The sequence below is a fragment of the Hippocampus zosterae genome, chromosome 9, assembly GCF_025434085.1.
Source record: "Hippocampus zosterae strain Florida chromosome 9, ASM2543408v3, whole genome shotgun sequence".
Classification (NCBI taxonomy): domain Eukaryota; kingdom Metazoa; phylum Chordata; class Actinopteri; order Syngnathiformes; family Syngnathidae; genus Hippocampus; species Hippocampus zosterae.
The window spans coordinates 15,024,377-15,042,811 of NC_067459.1; the positions used below are offsets into that span (position 1 = coordinate 15,024,377).

At 42.1% G+C, this 18,435-nt stretch overlaps 1 protein-coding gene and 1 long non-coding RNA gene across 2 annotated transcripts in view; both read left to right on the forward strand.

Moving 5' to 3' along the window:
• LOC127607288 (POC1 centriolar protein homolog A-like) overlaps positions 1 to 1,659 on the forward strand; it is a 30,420-nt gene extending 28,761 nt beyond the window's left edge. The window contains 1 exon segment of the mRNA XM_052075475.1: positions 565 to 1,659. Within this exon segment, the coding sequence (XP_051931435.1) occupies positions 565 to 696 (132 nt within the window). The 3' untranslated portion in view covers positions 697 to 1,659.
• A 3,983-nt stretch (positions 1,660 to 5,642) lies between these two features.
• Positions 5,643 to 16,920, forward strand: LOC127607334 (uncharacterized). The gene is made up of 3 exons (XR_007964061.1): positions 5,643 to 7,506; positions 15,300 to 15,414; positions 16,814 to 16,920. It is a non-coding gene; the product is annotated as an uncharacterized LOC127607334 (long non-coding RNA).
• The last annotated feature ends 1,515 nt before the right edge of the window (positions 16,921 to 18,435 follow it).

An 18,435-nucleotide genomic window follows, 5' to 3' on the forward strand; every position in this document is an offset into this window, starting at 1 on the left:
TTTTTCTGAACAGGTCTGTCTCTGGGTGAATTTTACATTCATTACCTGATTGAACTTTATTTTGTGTAATTTTCTAGTTGTTAGCATCTGTTTTGCACCGTTGACCATTATTAATGTCTAAATGTCACTGGAACAAATAAGGATAAGTAAATGCCGATAGTTATTCAAGGATTATGTGATACAATGGCAACTGACCTTCTTTCTAATGGGAAGAATTATATTTAGATGAGAACAAGTTGGATTGTGTTTGTCTTTGGAGTTTCCAATGCCATCTGCTGATGCTGCTGATTGCACTGATACATTTTGCATCTATTTTCGAGTGTCTTGTGGCGGGCAGAAGCAGGCCTTTTCCAAGCAATATTGTTTCGCGCTCACGCGCCTCAAAAGTACACAAACTGCCTCATTCCCACTCAGACAATTGCGGCCATTATTTGTCCATCACTGTCATGCTGGCGCTGCGCGTCCTAACGTGCCTCCTCTGTCCTCTGTCTCTCCATCTTCTTCCTTCCCTCTTTGTCTCGCTTCTAATCATCATCATCCTCCTCCTCCTCTTTGTCCTTCCAGACGGTGTCCATCTTGGAACAGCGGCTGACGCTGACAGAAGACAAGCTGAAGGAGTGTTTACAGAACCAGGTGGCGCCTCACGCGCAAACCTTTCCAGGCGAGGCCAGCTGGACGTCAGCCGCCCCGTACTGAGCCTCGGCGTTTGCCGATCCAACTCGTCCTCGCGGAGGCGCTTGAGACGCGGCAGAGACAAATCTTGCAGAGGGGGTTGCTTGCAACAGTGCTGAGAGAGCGTCTCTTTTCTGCTGATGAAGCGTGTTTGCTGTCGGCGACATTTTCCCACTTCCCTGTGCGCAGCACGTCTGTCTTTTAGCTGTGTGTTTTGGGCAAACCTGCACAGAATGGCAAGTGCAAGTTGCACTTAATCATCGAAACGCAAACATCAAAGTTGCTGTTTCATTCACTTAAAAAAATAGTGGTGGTCTCATCTCATCTTTCAAAAGTAACCTATTATAGGAAGACCGATTCTGTATCACTCCATATCGTTGGACGATTATGTCCCAGGGCGCTACACCATTAGTCCCGTATGGCATTTCGCCATAAGTCATAGTTGCATTAATTTCAGAATTTGAAAGTTTTCAGTTTTTTTTTAATATGATGTCTGTGACCTGCTTTTGTCACTCCCAACCCAAAAGATCGAGACTTGTCACCTTAACACTTGATTTCTTGACTTGCGCCTTAAAAATGGGCTGGCCCTGTCTGACTTTAGGCCTACACCCAGTCCTATATCCTGAAGGCTCATGGCGAGTCCAGATTTTGTTTCTGTGACAACTTGCGAGAGCAGACGCCTATAAAGACAACTCATTATTTTTTGTTCGGAGAGGCCTTTCATACATGCAACTAATGGTACTGCATATGAGCCATTGACCCCAAAGATATATTATTGGCTCATATGAAATAGTTTTGTACGTCCTCTTTAAGTGGAAGTTAATCTTGAGGTGCTTTTTGTATACGTGTATTTGCTTTCTATACTTTGAAGACAAGTGGATTTTAGTGTTGTAGCCCAAACATCTTGTCATTGTTTTTTTTTTCTTCTTTTTTTTTTTTAGATTCCCTCTCCTTAGTTGAAATTAAAGAGACCCCAGATGCTCTTTCCTAACTCCTTGAATTTTATTTGTTGTCATTGTTTTAGCCAGAGCAATGATATCATCAGCAGTTACGCTTTGAAGGGGACCGTTTCCTCCAGTGACCGGTCCCCCAGTGCCAAAGCGGTTATCCGACACATCGTGACTTTCCTTTGTTTTGCTGTCTTTAGCAGAGATGTGGACAGCGTGAGTCGTGAGTTTTGTCATCCCAAGCGCCTGGTGAGTCACTTTCACCTCCTCCTTTGCCAGATTTTTGGAGCGTACTTTAGGCCAGTCTTCCGCCAAGTGGTACGATACAGCCCGCCGTGTTCGATTTCCCTTGGGGCGCGGTGTGTAGACAATGTAATATATCATTCAGGGACATTATGCGCATCAATTGTTATCAAACTTAACAGCGAAGTCAACCTAAAATGTTTCTTCACTACTATGTTCTATCTGTCCCCACTCGTCTACGCACAGTATTCTGATTAACGTTTTGTTTCTGGAATATGAATTAAGCAGCAAAAGCAGGCCATTTTAAGTCCTAATTTGCTACTTGCCGTCAATTGAAAATGACATCACAGTTGCTCAGAGCTCAGGCAACAACCAATCACAGCTCAACTTGCAAAGGTCACATGACCAAACTCCGAAAACAAGTGAGCTCAGATTTATCACGACAGGAAGACCCGTTTTTCTCGGATATTGATTTTTAACCACCAAAAAAATATAAGCGGGCACGGTGAGATTCAGGTCAGTTCCTCTTTGGCTGTTTGTGCATGTCACGTCGCAACGTCAAAAAAGTGTTAACATTTACAATTGGGCGCTCGAAGTTTTCCAAGCAGATTGGGATGAAAACTCACTCCAGACACACGCAACACCACAGGATAGTCAGTTCGGTTAATCTTTTAGAGACATTCGATCAGGCCTTTGTTGACTTTGAACAGAAAAGGGAAAGTTTTCAAATTTGGCCCGATTATGGGCATGCGTATACAGCAGGGGTCACCAAACTTTTTGAGAGTGAGAGCTGCTTCATGTGTCCTGATTGTGTGAAGGGCTACCAAATTGATACGCGTCTGAAATAACATTTGTACAAATTAAATTTAATAATATTAGAACATTAGCTAGCTAGACGTATACTGTAGCTAGCTAGTTAGATAGCTAAATAGGTAGCTATAGAATCTATAATACTGCCCATGTTTGCATTTTTAAATCATAATTTCTACGAGCAAATCACAATCCTAGCACTGGCGGGCTACTGGTGTGGTCCTCACGGGCTACCTGGTGCTCGCGGGCACCACATTGGAGACCCCTGGTATACAGCAACCCTCTTTAGAAACCGCACTATGATTGGTAGCCTAAGATAAGGTCGTCAAAAAGTAATTTTATAATGTTAATAGAAACACCACAAAATTTGTAGAGGGGAAACCAAAAAACTAAAAGCATTTGTTTCATTCCGCAATTATAAGCACAACCGGACTGGTTTTGTTCAAATCAGCACTTTTATTTTTAGTAGCCTCACTGGAAATGAGTTTGAGGTTACACTCACAGACACGAACAGTAATTTTATTTTTCTTTTTAAACTCGCGGAACAAATGACTTTATGCAGAACACGGTGGTCCGGGTCCCAGGTCAGTCCTGAGAGCGATGTGTGGCGTCACGAGAGGAAGCGGAGGAATATATTAATGACTGACTTCTTTCAAAAGAAGCCAGCGCGGCCTCTGTCGCACCCGTGGAAAAAGAAGTAAAACACAACCTGAGTTCCCGAGTTGTGCTGCAGGGCCCACTCTCTTCCTTCCTGTCTGGGGCATTCTCAGACGCACACAGAAAAACACGTCTCCCTTCAGTAACTATGGGCCTCAAGCAGATGGCCTGCCAGGAGCTCTTGTAGAGGAGGCGGTTCAGCTGTTTCTAGGTGCATGGCCTGTATTCACGGACTGTGAGAGCAACAATTCTCAGCAAATTTACTGTATTGTATGTTCTGCTAATCCAATACTGTATTTCTTTTTAATAGGACCTTCTGTACAGTTGAGTTGAGTTCTGTCTATTACAGATCACTCATTTTGTTTCGGCACTGCTAGGCTTCCTGGAGTTCTCTTATGAAAACAGTACATAAATTTACAAACATTCATTTCGAAAGAAAGTCCCAAAACAATACACATTTAAAAAAAAAACATTTGGAGGAAAAAAGCAACATGTATTAAACCTTATAATCCATTGTAACATCATTTTATGAACGACATTAAGAGTTGAAGATACTAGAGTTACTTTCCCTCATGTTTTTTTTAAACTTTTGAATCGTGATTTCTGTGTCAGTTTGGACATTGACAGTGGTAAAGTATTCCATGCTCCCTACCACATTTTCCTCGCTACAACCTATTGAGACTGACAGAGCTCATCTCCACTCAAGTACATATGATCTATACAAGATGATGTATTGGAACCCTTGTTGTTGGTTTTTAACCCTTTCATGCACCCTGTAACCTGATAACATGATAAGCTCCCATATACATTCCTGTTTTTTTCTGTATAGATTATACCCTTGGATGCACGATGCTTCTTCAAATGTCTCATCCACATGATTTTCAGATAATTTTTATTAATTGTGGGGTTTTATTCCACAGACTACCGGTACATATATTTTGGCGAGTAATGTTTTCAGCTTTTCTTTGGAGGTTGCTAGAGTCACGGAATGTCCAAAAATCTACAAAACACAAAGCTCTTCTAAAAGAGCCAAGGGGTCACCTCCGAGTCTCTGTAGAGTCGTCCATTTATGTCCAGTCTGTCGACTGTCAATGGCACTTTGTTTTAGTCTCCAGTTTTCTCTCATTATTGGTCTCAGCGTTTTCCTCCTGCCATTGATCTCTGCTGGAAAGTGGTCATTTAGCCAAAACGAGGACCCTTTCAACTCCTTACTTTGGCTCTTCACCAACTCTTTCTGCTTGTAATGCTAAAAAAGAGCTATTATTGGCCTTGTTTTCCCATCCACAGATCTGCCCAGAGTGTGAACCTTGGAGAAGGTTGTCTCGCACCACCTTTGGGGGCATTTTTAGGTTTTGGGTCATAAAGTGTCTGACAGTCTCTTCAGAGTTGCCATTATCCTCTCAAATATCAGATTGTTTCTCATCACTCTGCATTGTATATCCAATAAGGTCCTTTCATTTGCTTGTTGTCCATGATGATAGAAGCAACAGATTTTTTGCACAACCTTCCACCAGACCCTTCAGGAAGGCATTTTCCTTTGACAGGTCTTCAATCTGCTCTGGGCTAAACTCTAGGCTGTGTTTTTTTAAACTCACGGATATATTCTCTGTGTGAGTCAAGCATGTCCAACTTGCTTCGCTCTGTATTGATTGATTCCAGCACAGATGCATCCACCTCCATGACACCACCCGGCTCGCTCAAACTCTCTGACCAAGGTTGTTGGGATCTGGGATTTTTCTTGGCACAGGTTTATCAGCAGCCTTTTCAGCTCACACTTTGTCAGTACCCTTGGGCATCCTTCAGTAGGTTAGAGAGCTTGGGCAGTTTTAACCTCAGACAGGCCCGGCTTGAACAGGAGTGACCTAAGATAGGCCCCAAACTGAATCCTCCAAATATCACCTCCATCAGTTGTGAATCCATAGCCTCTTATCGCCGAAGTTCACTCATCCACTAATATCAATATATTGAAGTATATATTGACCAGGAGTATATGAAAATAGCGGGTATATTGTTAAAACTTTCCAGTAATGACAAGAGAGCACTTCCTGATCTGTTGGGGGCATGGCCTTGCACTACTTTAATGATGATAATGATGGCGATGGGGATGTCGGTGATTTCCTGAGATGTATAGGTGGACCAAACGTCTGCAGAAGTAAAACGAGTCTTGAGAGTGGGCCTCTGGAATATGTGGGCCATATGTGGCCGGCCAGCAAGTTGTGTGTGTGTGTGTGTGTGTGTGTGTGTGTGTGTGTGTGAGTGTGTGTGTGTCCGTGTGTGTTTGTGTGTGCGCGCGTGTGTGTGTGGGAGGGGGGTTTAGTGAGTCTATGAGGAGAACATCTGGATATGTTTTTCCTTGTAAGCTGTGGTTGCCGCCAATGCTCGTGTGTGTGTGCGTGTGCGTGTGCGTGTGCGTGCGCGTGTGTGTGTGTGTGTGTGTGTGTGCGAATGAGAATGTGAGTGTTTTCCTGGTTCAGTGTGTCAGGGCTTTGTATTCCATATTGTTGTTCAATAAACTGCCATCGCATAGAACATTAGAGACAATTCGCCGGTACCTCTCAGTTCCCTCTGTGCTGCAGGTACAATTTGATAGAATGCGGAGGAAAAACAAAACGATTTTTCCCAAGCACATCAATAGCTGAAGTGTATTTTTAGACACTCAAGTTCTCGTAGCCACTTAGAATTTGTCGCTTCGGCCAAAACACAGAATTTGCAGCTGTATTTTCTTTTTTCTCCTTTTTTTTTGGTTGGTTGGATGGGAAAAAGAGAGTGAAGCAAGTTCATGGTTTCAAAGGACTGTGCTGCAAGTTAATTGCAATGAGTGCCAGTGCTAAATTGTTGTCAAAATGCCTTTTGATATAATTTTTCAAAACATTTGCTACATATAGGTAGTGCAAAAACAAAAGTGAAACTAAACACATCGGTATTGGGCCACTAATAAGGGTTCATCAAAAACTGAACAACAAAAACGCATGCATAAATATATTTTTACAAAAAGTGTTTTGTAAGAGTGTTCTAAAAAAATGACCTTCCTTCTCGTTTATAGTATAAATCAAATCTGGTGGAAAACAAAACGGAATTTTTCAAGCAAATGGGAACTGTTAACAATGGAAGCCAATTCCCAGCATTAATAATAGTCATACCAAGTGAAATTTTTCACTTGTGTTGCTTTTGTGTAGACGCAGGTTTTTGGTCATGAAATAGAAAAAAAATCTAGAGTGGTTGAAAAAAAATACTCATAATTACATATGCGGGAATGAGCTTTCAAAATTAACTGACTTAAAAAAAAGCTCACATTGGCTAACCATTACTAGTTTTTTTTTTTTTTTTTTTATGATTCCTGGACTCGCCCTGTCCAACACTCGCACTTACAGAGCAACGTGTACCGTTGAGAATAAAATGTGCAACGTACTTACCATTGAGGAATGATAGCTGAAGAAATCCAAACGTCAAAAGTGTCTACCTCAGCACGGTAATGTGTGCAGCCGAATGAACAGCATGGCCACCAGTCATACTTGATTGGATGAATTTTGACCCAACAAAACGATTATAGGCATTTAACCCAATAAATGTTTCATTTGATTCTACAGTTTGGCTACTTTCATAAGAAATAACCCAGAATTTTGACCAAACACACACAAAATCTAAAAATTGAGTGAATGAAATAACCCAACTTTTTTTGTTTTTTTTTAAGAGTCTTGTGCAACTTTATATTCAAATTGTAACTGTGTCGGAGGCTTTCCACAGATTGATGTGACATGTCTTGACAAAGTGCTGTGTATCTATTCCCTCCCGTGTGTGCTCACTCTAAGCAATAGGGAGAAAAATCCCACCTGGGATGAAAGAAGTGTGCGCTGGTGGCCACATCAAAATATCTTTCAAAGTGGTTGCATGTGCTCGGAAATATGCAGAAAGGAAACACATGCACACACACACACACACACACACACGCATAGAGCGACAGATTTAATGCAGCAACTGCACTCAGAATAATTTAAAACAGGAAGTTTTTTTTTTTACTTGATGATAGGCCTGGGATTGCAATCATGTCCTTTTTCTTTATCTCCCCCACCCTCCCAAGCTAACAGCTAGCACCAAATCTTTAATTCCACTGATGGAGCACCACTGAGTGAGTGTGCGGCGTTTCCCAGTTAGAAGTGACCACATGCTGGGTCTGAAGGTGAGAAAAACGCTGCATGTGTTAAATCTTGAATTGGAACGATGCAGACACTCTCACATCACACGTTACAGCTGTTTTTGTTTTGGTGTCCCTTCAGTGAGCGGGGACCCAAATTTGGCTCCAGCCTATTGGTAAAGAAGTGTGACTAAAGTCATTAAAATTGTAATGAAAGCGGCTCTGTGAGCTTGGTCATGGAACAAATTAAATGCAAAAAGTAGCCTAAATATGCCTACCAAAAATATATTGAAAGACAGCATCTAAAACATTAGTGTACCGGTAGGTTTACTTTTTTTTTTTCTTCATAACACTGATGCAGAAAGGTACCAGTGGTTGCAAAGAGCAAGTGTGGTAATCATAGACCAACAAGTGCTCTAGCTAATTGAATTTCAATGAGATAATGCCAATTTCAAGTGAAAGTCGAAACAACTCTTCTGCTGCCGATCAATTTTATATTTTGTAGCGATGCAACAATGAATCGAGTAATCGATGATAAAATTCAACTACTTTGATAAGAGTTATACACAAGTCTGAGTGTTATTTGAAAGTGTTGAGCGTTGCGCCGTGCGGCGCACACCATATTGTGACATCACTGGCTGCTTTTCAAGCAGGAGAAGCCTTTTTCTCGTCATCTCCTGAGCACAGCTGGATTTGGCCAAATTCCCTCGTGCCTCATTTCCTGAAACTACCCCCATCCCTTCGCCCTCCCCCAACCCTCCACACCACTTCAGTCCACTCACCGCACCCTCCTCCGCTCTGTAGACTGAGCCACACTTGTCGACAGTTGCTGAGGTTTTTGGCGCTGTGCTGCTCTCAACCCACGCCTGGGTTTGTGCTCCAAAACCATCTTTTCCATTCGCTCTCTTGGAGTGAATGGCTGGAAGCAGTACAAATACAAAGCCATTCACGTGGACCTCGTTCCCTGAACTTCAAAGAACAAAAAAAAATTTTTTCACCCAAATTTGGATTCAACAACAAAGTGTGCCCCGCGAATGGCCGGCGACCGCTTCATGGTATATCTTACCCATCGCAAAAGAAAAAGAATACAAGCAGAATAATCAGTTCTTTATGTTTTGGCCATAAAAACAATTAACTACATGTTCCTCTTCAGGCAAACGCAAAAATATAGATGAAGATAATTGCTACCCAGTGTTGTGGCGATTACTTTGGGAATTTAATTGTTACAAGTTACCCTGTTGAAAATGTAATACATAGTAATGTAATTATTTCAGTTTTTCAAAGTAATATAACTAATTCCATTTGAATATTGTATTTTCAGATGACGAATCACACTTTTCCTCGTAGTTTGGCTCAGGTGTGACTGGATTATATTAGGATTAGAGGTTGGACTTAGTACTAGCATCCTTTATGTAGGATTCTAGTTAAGGTAAGCCATTTTAAACTAAAAAGAAAAGGTTTTCCATAATTCAACGTGAAAGTTTCAAATCCAACCGGAACTCATTCGCTGCTGTCAATTCAATTAGGGAATAGAGATTTAGGTTATGAGGTCTCCTGTTCTTAGTCTTTTATTTATTTATTTACTTTTAAAATAAATTCCCTGAAAAAATGTTGCTTATACCCCAGAACGACTCTGGGTTTTTTTCTTGTTGTGACTTATACGCCAGAGCAATTTATAGTCTTAAAATGTTTTATTTACTTTTTAAAATTTGTTAACCAATTTCACATTTTAAGATTGAACCTCAATATCTTTTTTAAAACTGTTAAACCAGCTGAAGATGATACACATACTGTAAAAATTTTCCCTAACCCTGCATTGTAAAATTTGACTTGGCCCATTCTCTCTTTCAGAGACTTTAGAGATTTGTCTATCAGCGTCAGTTGATTGGCATGTGAGCGCTTGAAATCATGGCCAGTCACACAGTCACACCATGAAGCAAGGCGGGACCATGAGTGAAAAAAAACCCTTGGTAAGAACTTATCGCTCTCAAAAGGGGGACGTCTAGTCACTCTTAAATCAGTGCAGTTGTGTCAACCATATTCCTGATTTAACGCACTTAGGTCCACTCATTTGTCCTGCCATGCGGCTTGAAAGCACTTCAGGCGGCAGGCTGTGCAAATGTGCTGGCAGACTGAAAATTGATGACCCCACTTGACAACAGACCCAACCCATAAAACAAACTCTCGGCCAACACCTGCTTCCCTCCCTCCACCTACGCCTCACCTCATCTCATTGCCTCATTAAAGGTCAGCCACTCGCTCACATAATATAGGGCAAGGCAGCCTCACAACCCCCCCCCCACCCCCCAAAAAAAAGCTGCCTTGCATTTATTAAAGGAATATTTCTACATGTTCTAAATCACCCCTCCACTGCTTGAAGATAAGGAGTCAATAGAATCATGTCACCAACCTCGTTGCGAAAAGCACTCCGCTCCCAATTGATGTTTGCCGTCAAACGACACATTAAAATGAAGATAATTACACTTTGTGTATTTAAAATAACCACACAACTTTACCTTTTGCTAGAGTAATTTGAGCTCGCATTACACAATGCCATAGAAGGGTTAAGGATTAGCATCAGTAGTCGTTTTGTTACCCTGTAAACAATGGAATTTTGAACACAATTAATGGAGCAACATTTAGAGAGACAATATCACAATACCCACAAGCATTTTTTTTATCCTTTTAAAAATGACTAGCATTACAGCAGCTTACTGAGTCATTTACAATCGTAAACTATTCCATAGCTGCATGCCTACATAATACTGCCACGATGAATTATCCTTGCAAACTGTTTAATTTGTCACATTCTATTTAGGATATTCTCATATGTAGTTATAATGTACAATTCTATAGACTTATTATAAAACACATTTCAATTTTGGGGGTAGTGGGGGGCTGGAACGGATTACTGTAATGCTATTTCAATTCATTTCATTGGGGAAAGATGACTTGACACTTGGAGTGCAACGAGTTAAGACAATGGACGCGGAATAAGCTCGTATAACAAGGTACCACAGTAATAATTTATTATTCCTGTGACGTAATAGTGACGTAATGACGTTTTATTCTAAAATATTAATATAATGATAATTATAACAAGAGGCGGCCCGGTAGCCCAGTGGTTAGCACGTCGGCTTCACAGTGCAGAGGTACCGGGTTCGATTCCAGCTCCGGCCTCCCTGTGTGGAGTTTGCATGTTCTCCCCGGGCCTGCGTGGGTTTTCTCCGGGTGCTCCGGTTTCCTCCCACATTCCAAAGACATGTGTGGCAGGCTGATTGGACACTCTAAACTCTTGGCTGGCAACCGATTTGGGGTGTCCCCCGCCTCCTGCCCGAAGACAGCTGGGATAGGCTCCAGCACCCCCCGCGACCCTAGTGAGGAACAAGCGGCTCGGAAGATGAATGAATGAATGAATGAATGAATAATTATAACAAGAGTCATAGTATTTTTTTAACTGGTAATTTATTGTTACAAAAAATACCTCTGTATAGATGATGATTATAGTAATTGTTAAAGGTAGAAAAGTTAGTGAATATTTTTCAACTAAATCTTTTGGCTTTTTCTTTTTTTCCGTGTCTATTTAGGAGTGTCCTATAAAGGACCAAACATCTCTTCTGGTAAACATGAATGTTCATTTTGACTTTGAAATAATGTATTGTCATACATCTGGTAGATAATTGCGCATGATGAATTGTCTTATCAAGACCCAATTGTAGGATATTTTAAAGATGATGAATGAAAACACATTTTAAAGTTCTGGAACCAGGTATTGCCGCTGCGCTGAAATGAGCAACTGAGCATTGTTGTGTATTGCGAAAGTGAGGCCCTAATTAAAAGTGCTGCTTGAATGCTGAGACTGAAGTGATCATTAAAGGTGGCCCTGGGGGCCATGAATCGTTGACCAGGCCGTACCTTCGTCTTCAGTTGTCATGGTAACATAAGAAGGCGAGGCGGCGCTTGTTGTTTTTCCTCTCTGACTTGATTTGAAAACATGTTGAAGTAAAAGCCAGAGTCAGTCAAAACAGCCACACATTCAATGTTGATCTTAATGTCTGTAGGTGAGATGAGTCACTCACTCTTCATTAACACTGACGCCTTGACGGACACCTCGTGTTTTTAAGGCCATTCCGGGGTTTCAGTCCTCACTCTCGGCTCTGTGGTGTCGCTCAAGTAAAAACACTCGCACCAAAAAGTGAAAATACACATAAAATTTTTAAAAAACCGACTAATTTAAACGGAAAAAATACTTTGATAGTATGAGACCCCGTGCCCCCTAACGATGATTATTTTGGCAAGTCTGACAACATCAGTGAAACTATTTCTTCAGCTACTATTGTTAGCCTCGTAGTAAGTGCTTCATGAATTTTTACTCACTGTTCTCTTAATAATTTAAAATGCCAATGTGCTTGCTAGAAATTGTACCTTTTCAGTAAGACGGTTCATGTTTATCTGCAAAGGCTAAATCGACGCAACTGCACTCATCAAAACAAGAAGTTTCAAGTTATAATTTCTTCCATGTTTGGGGATGTTACAAAAAGAAAAAGCAAAACACACAGAGTGAGCACACAACATGGACATCAGAGTGCTGTTTTCTGTTTGTCATTTTTTTTACTGGCGTTTTAGTTCATCGTGAAGTTGTTTGATGGGGTTGAGGTGACGGATCTCAAGTTGGCCCGTGCCATACTAATTAATCCGAGCATGCTTTTTGTGCTTTAGCAACTTCCTTCCACTGCTTCTACCACCACGGAGCACCATGCAATTGACCAAAATGTCTCCAGGCTTAGAGTGACAATTGAAGATTGAAGGGGTTCCGCCCGCTTCCTGAATGATAGTTTAAGACAGCGTGTTTGTGTACGTGTGGAAGGGCCCTGAATGGACCATGAAGTTTTGCAAAATTTCATGCAAACATTTAAAAGTACACTGAGACCATAAAGATGTCATAATTTCCTCACCGGACCAGTCCAACATCTTTATAAAACAGATAAAAGACCTTTAACATTCTTCCGTCAAAATATACATCGGAGAAAAGAAATTACAACACACTTGAAATCATCATGTCACAACCAGTTTTTGAGGTTGTCTCGTGTAAATGTCCACTGCGTGACTAATGTTAAGAGCCCGTACGTTACCATGACACCCAACCGTGTTGTTCAGGGGCTGGGACCAGCAGAGTTCCCAAGCAGCCTGGAAAAACCTGGAAAATAATTTGACCAATTTTCCAGTCATAGAAAATGAGAAGGAAAAAAATGGATGTCCTGGAAAAGCTTAGGTTGTCCTGGAAAATAGTTTTTCCTTCCCTTGATTCTCTCTCTAATCCCTGCATGTGGCGCATGCAGCGGACACATCATCAAATGGAATAGTGCTTCTGTATAGTGTTGCGATCTCTTGAAAGTGGCGGATTTTCACCCGGCATAGCTCCCAAATCATGGGAGCGAAACTTAGATGTGCAGAGACAGTATTATCTAAATTTGTTACGGTTATATCATAATTCAAAGTATTCAGAACAGCTCGCTCCAGATGCATTTTAGGAAATGGGCAGCAGATAAAATATTAATGTTGCATTTCTGCAGTTAAAATGTCAATTTTCCACATATGTCCTCTTTAAAACCAGGAAAAGTCCTCGAAATGTATTCCCGTGATTTTCATTCAATCAGCTCCATCGTGCTTATATCATCATTTCTGTGCGTGTGCGGTTTCCAAAAGCCCTCATTTCTCCAGCATCGGGAGTTTGTCTCTTCTGTCTTTTTAGTTTGATCTCTCGTAATGAATTCAGCCGAGAGACTTTATTCCCATCGAGAGATGGATCACATTGCAAGCACGTGTTCACATCATCTTCAATAAACACACGCATACCCGAGGAGGATCTGTGATGTTGCTGAAAAATTCATATCTTTGAATCTTCTCCTTTATAATTCCCGATGACTGAAAGCTTCATCGACATTTTGCCCAATAGCTGCACTCCAGAAATCATTTCAGCTGCCATCCCGTGCGACCGGTTTTGCGCATGAGTCACTGTTCACTGAGTAAAGTTATAGACTGATATGTTAGTTTCAGGCACTTGCCAGCCATATTGTATACTTGTCACTTGGAATTTAATCCATCCATTTTCCAAACCACAAACTCCAAATTCCAGCTAAAGCAATTAAAGTATAGAATGAACTTGTTATCAACTACCTTATCAGTAGGTTAACTCGTCCACCGCCCGCCCATGTTAAAACAATGCACCCTTTCACTTCTACACCCGTCGATGGCAGTAAATGAGACAATCCCAAACAACATGGTTTTCAGTGCAGAAAGCAATTGTTCCAACTTGCATGCTTTTTAGCATATTGAAAATGAACCGGCTCTCTTCTTCTGCATCTGTAAAATGGAAGAGGTCCATTGAGTTTACAAGGTGTCATTGCCAACCTACAATTAGGTGTGTGATTAGCCTGCAGTGAGAATCACTGATCTCATAAATGCTTTTCCCCGTAAATAGATTGCTGGTCCTCAACATCCCCTGTCTGTAGAAACACAAACTCAATCATTTGGTTTGTTTTTAACATATACACAACAGTCTCTCGCACAAGCATCAGTCTCGTCCAATATAACATGATGCATTTCCGACAAACAATTTGCACGTGTGTGACATCAAAGGAAGTGGCAGCGGAAATGGCAGCTTTAGTGTGGGCGAGCGCGGCGTCCACCTACCCAATCACTCAAACCGCTGCTTTAACGAGACCTCGGATAAAGACAGAGGTGCCGTTGCCATCGTACTGCACATTTGGATCATAAAATAAGGCAATTACTGACCTGGCGACAACCCCGATGCACAAATCCGACTTAATCCCAATAAAGTGACACGGCAAACGTCGCACAAAGTCAAATCCAATGGGGAAAATGTGAGAAAGAATCTTAACCTGCGAAGAAAAGGCTTTGGATCTCGCAATGAATTTGTTTTCAAATCTCTGAATGACCTCGCGCCACCTTACCTCTCTGAGCTCATCCACCCCTACACACCTCTCCGGCGCCTCAGGTCTTGCGGACAAGACATTATTAGAAGTACCAAGAACTAAACTGAGGCTCAGAGGGGATCCAGCCTTTTCTGTTGCTGGTCCCGCTCTCTGGAATGACCTACCACTGAACATTTGGCAAGCCTCCTCGCTGCCCATCTTTAAAACCCGCCTCAAAACTCACTTGTAATCTTTGGCATTTGACTCGGCATGACTTAGATTTGTTCTTGTTTTTGTTGTTCGGTGCTTTCTACCGTCTTTGTTACCGATTTGCTTTACTGTTTGTTGTATATGTTAATTGCTCCATGTACAGCGCTTTGTATGCAGCGATGGCTGTTTGAAAGTGCTCTCTTAATACAGTTGAGTTGAGTTGAGAATGTCACATCAGAGCTTTTAACAGAGCCTCACGTGTCTCATGAACAAAAAGTGCTTGCAAAAGGCAAGATGAGATTAACTAATAAACGAAATGGCAAGAGGTCCAATAAATGTTTTAAAAAAATCAGTAGGTTAACACTTGGCAAAGAATAATTTACGAAACGCGAATCTAAGCAGACAAGAGCAACTATGAACATGAACAAAAGGTCTCAAAAATATCACTTGAGGCACACCAGCGAACAAGGTCATTAATCTGACAGAGACTAAGACGCTTGGCAGTCCTTATATACTTGACAATGCTTGAATGGGTGCTGCTGAAGAAGAACTCCCTCCATTCCTTCTGGTGATAAAACAAAAAACGGAGAGGTAAACCATGATAAGGGCAGTTCTGCTTTTGTGTTTTATTGTTGGTCATGACGGTGATATTTGCGGAGCAAAGTTTTTATTATTTTTCTTTTTTTTTTTTAGGTAGCCACACAAACACACTGCACGGACAATGAACGACAGGTTTCCAAACAACAAATAAGTTCAGCCAACTCAGCATAACTGCACACCATTATGACCACGGCGCAGAACTGAACAGGTAAATACAACAATATTTTTTTTTCAACGTGAATTATGTTTCTTTGACAATTATGCTTTTTTCTTTCTTTCTTTCTTTCTTCACAAAATCCTCGATGCTCATGTAAACGAGCTCCACCAGGTGATCACTATCACACGGCCTATACGTGCAGCCGGAACAAAACCTACAGAACTTACGCATGCTGAGGCAAGCGTGGTCATGCTTTAAGTTCAAAATGTTCCCATTGGTTTGTACGCAAACGCTAAACGCCTCTGTCTTGATTGTGTACTTGCTCGTGCATGCGAGTTTGTGTGTGCGTGTGTGCGTGTGTGTGTGTGTGTGTGTGTGTACGCGCATGCGTGCGTGTGTTCACTGGCAAGTCAAGAGAAGCATTGTCTGCAGCTGCTGTATCCCCGCAACCCCACCGCTGCTCTGTGCAGCTGTGAGGAAATCAAACGCCCCCCCCCCCCCCACCCTTTCTGTCACAACCTGCTGATGCCCAATGAGGTCACCGGTGGAGCCAAGTGACGACCCACTAACACTGACCCCCATTTAGAAACATGAGATCTTCTAAAATCACTTCTTTGCTGTGACTCGGTTAGCACTTCAGCTGGTCAGCCAAAGAAAAATAAACAGCGGGCAGAAACACCAGCCTCAAAATGAAGGACTTTGTTGCTCCGTAACTGCATCAACAAAAATAACGCCATGTCCATCACATCAATCGTGGACATGTCACGTCACCGGTGGTGGACTGGTGTGCCACAAAACCACCAAGTAAAAAGATGGAAAGTGTGATAAATATAGAAAATGGGAGCCGCTTAAAGAAAACAAAAACGATCCGCAATGGCTCAAATAGTTGTCATTCGAATAGAAACTCACTCACTGAGACAACTAAACTCACCACCTAATTTCACTCACTTAGTCCGAAATGTTTATTTGTTGTTGACAAATAATACATCTTAGTTCATCTATCTTTGCAATCGACACATAGTGAGAGACAGATTAATTCAAATGCTTTTCCACTAGATGGCAAAAGTACAATCAACCTAACCTAATTCATGATTGTCGTTTGTCGTAAGAAATAAATGCCTGGCTCAAATAAATACCTCCTCCTCACCCCACCCCATCCCGCATTAAACAGTAACTTTAATTCTTTTACATTATACGCATGCTGTTCTATCCATTCTGACATTAAAGAGTTTTAAAGCCAGTTGCTACCCAACCCAGCAGCACTTAAACATTCCCTCAGATACCGAAACAGTAACAGAAAATCTTCAATGGCATAAAGGACCTCTTGATTCAGAATACTCCAAAGGTTTGCAGTCACTCATCGAGCTGGTTCGCCCCGAACCAACCTCACAAGAAGAAAAGAAATGCATCAAATTGTATTCATTGATGAATGCTGTATTACTTTGGATAGTCCAGATGGATGGAGTTCCGGATGCTTGATGGATGTGCCAAAAAGGCTGCAAAGTCATCAAGGAGGTGGCCGAGTGATGTTGTAGGCTGACAAAGTGGAGTGAGATGGTTGGTATTTATGGGGTCTGGCAGTGTCAAAATGACCTGCAAAATTTATGGACTTCCTAACTGACCATTTCCTGAAGCGGTATAAAAAGAAGACCCGTGACTTCTGCACTAAAGTAAATCCTGAGCTCTTCCACGCTGCAAAATATACCATTGAAGTTTAGGCTGCTTTGGGTATGAGGCTATTCGCGGAAGATAAGGAGTAGGCCGGCCCACAAATTGTGAAAATTCGCACAAAATTGACGGCCATTGAAATGTATTGGGGAAAAAATACAAAATCTCTGAGCGGGAGAGATTAAAAAAAATACTAATATATTAAAAATGTGGGGAGCCATCACGGCTCACCTATTTTCTTGGTTTGGTTAAGAAACATGCGCAAACCGAGTGGCACTGTAATGTTATTATTCACTTGACGACAGGTGGCATTACAAGGCAAAATGGTGGCCCCCTGAGACAAATAAAAATGGGTGAATTTTTCTGCAAAATTCCCCAAACACAATGTTAACCATCTTGACTTTCCCTTCTATCAAATACTATGTCAACGTATGCTCGCCAATCCAGCCGCTTCACAGGCTTTGATTTTTACTTTACTATATAAACGAGACAAGCCACCACGGTTTGTTTTTAAACAGCTGCTGAGTTGGACACATCACCAATCGTACGTATGATGTATTCTAACCTCACTCCCGCCTTTGATGACGCGCGCGGGGCTAAAGTTAAAGTTGCCGAGCGGCGGCGGTGCAGCCGCAGCAGTTGTTGTGCAGCGACGCGGTTGCGCTAACTGCCGCCCGTAGACCGGCAATAACCACGTCCAAAGTTTTGACCGCAGTCCCCAGCCACAAACATGCAGAGCAGCTGCCACGGCCCCCAACGGTGCATGATACGAGTGTGCACTGTTTGACCCTTTAAATGACTTGCAAAGTGTATAATTACAGATCGTCTCTGGCCTCTACCTTCAGTGGACCGTGACTGTACTCGAAGAGTGAGCCACTTTTAAAAAGCAAAACAGCATCCAGCAATCAGATCAGCGATTCCCACCCAGTGACATCATCAGTTGTGCTGTGGGAAATCATCGGACTTCACTTAACTCTCATTCATATCACAGAATAAATCATGGCTTCCAGCTTTGTGTTCACCTAACTGCGCCTAGATCTTGTAGGCCCACTGTGTACGTAGATTTGTGAGTAACCTGAGATATTCATTCATTCATCTTCCGAACCGCTTGATCTTCACTAGGGTCGCGGGTGGTGCTGGAGCCTATCCCAGCTGTCTCCGGGCAGTAGGCGGGGGACACCCTGAATCGGTTGCCAGCCAATCACAGGGCACACAGAGACGAATAACCATCCATGCTCACACTCACACCTAGGGACAACTTAGTGTTCAATCAGCCTGCCACGCATGTTTTTTGGAATGTGGGAGGAAACCGGAGCACCTGGGGAAAACCCACGCAGGCCCGGGGAGAACATGCAAACTCCACACAGGGAGGCCGGAGCTGGAATCGAACCCGGTACCTCTGCA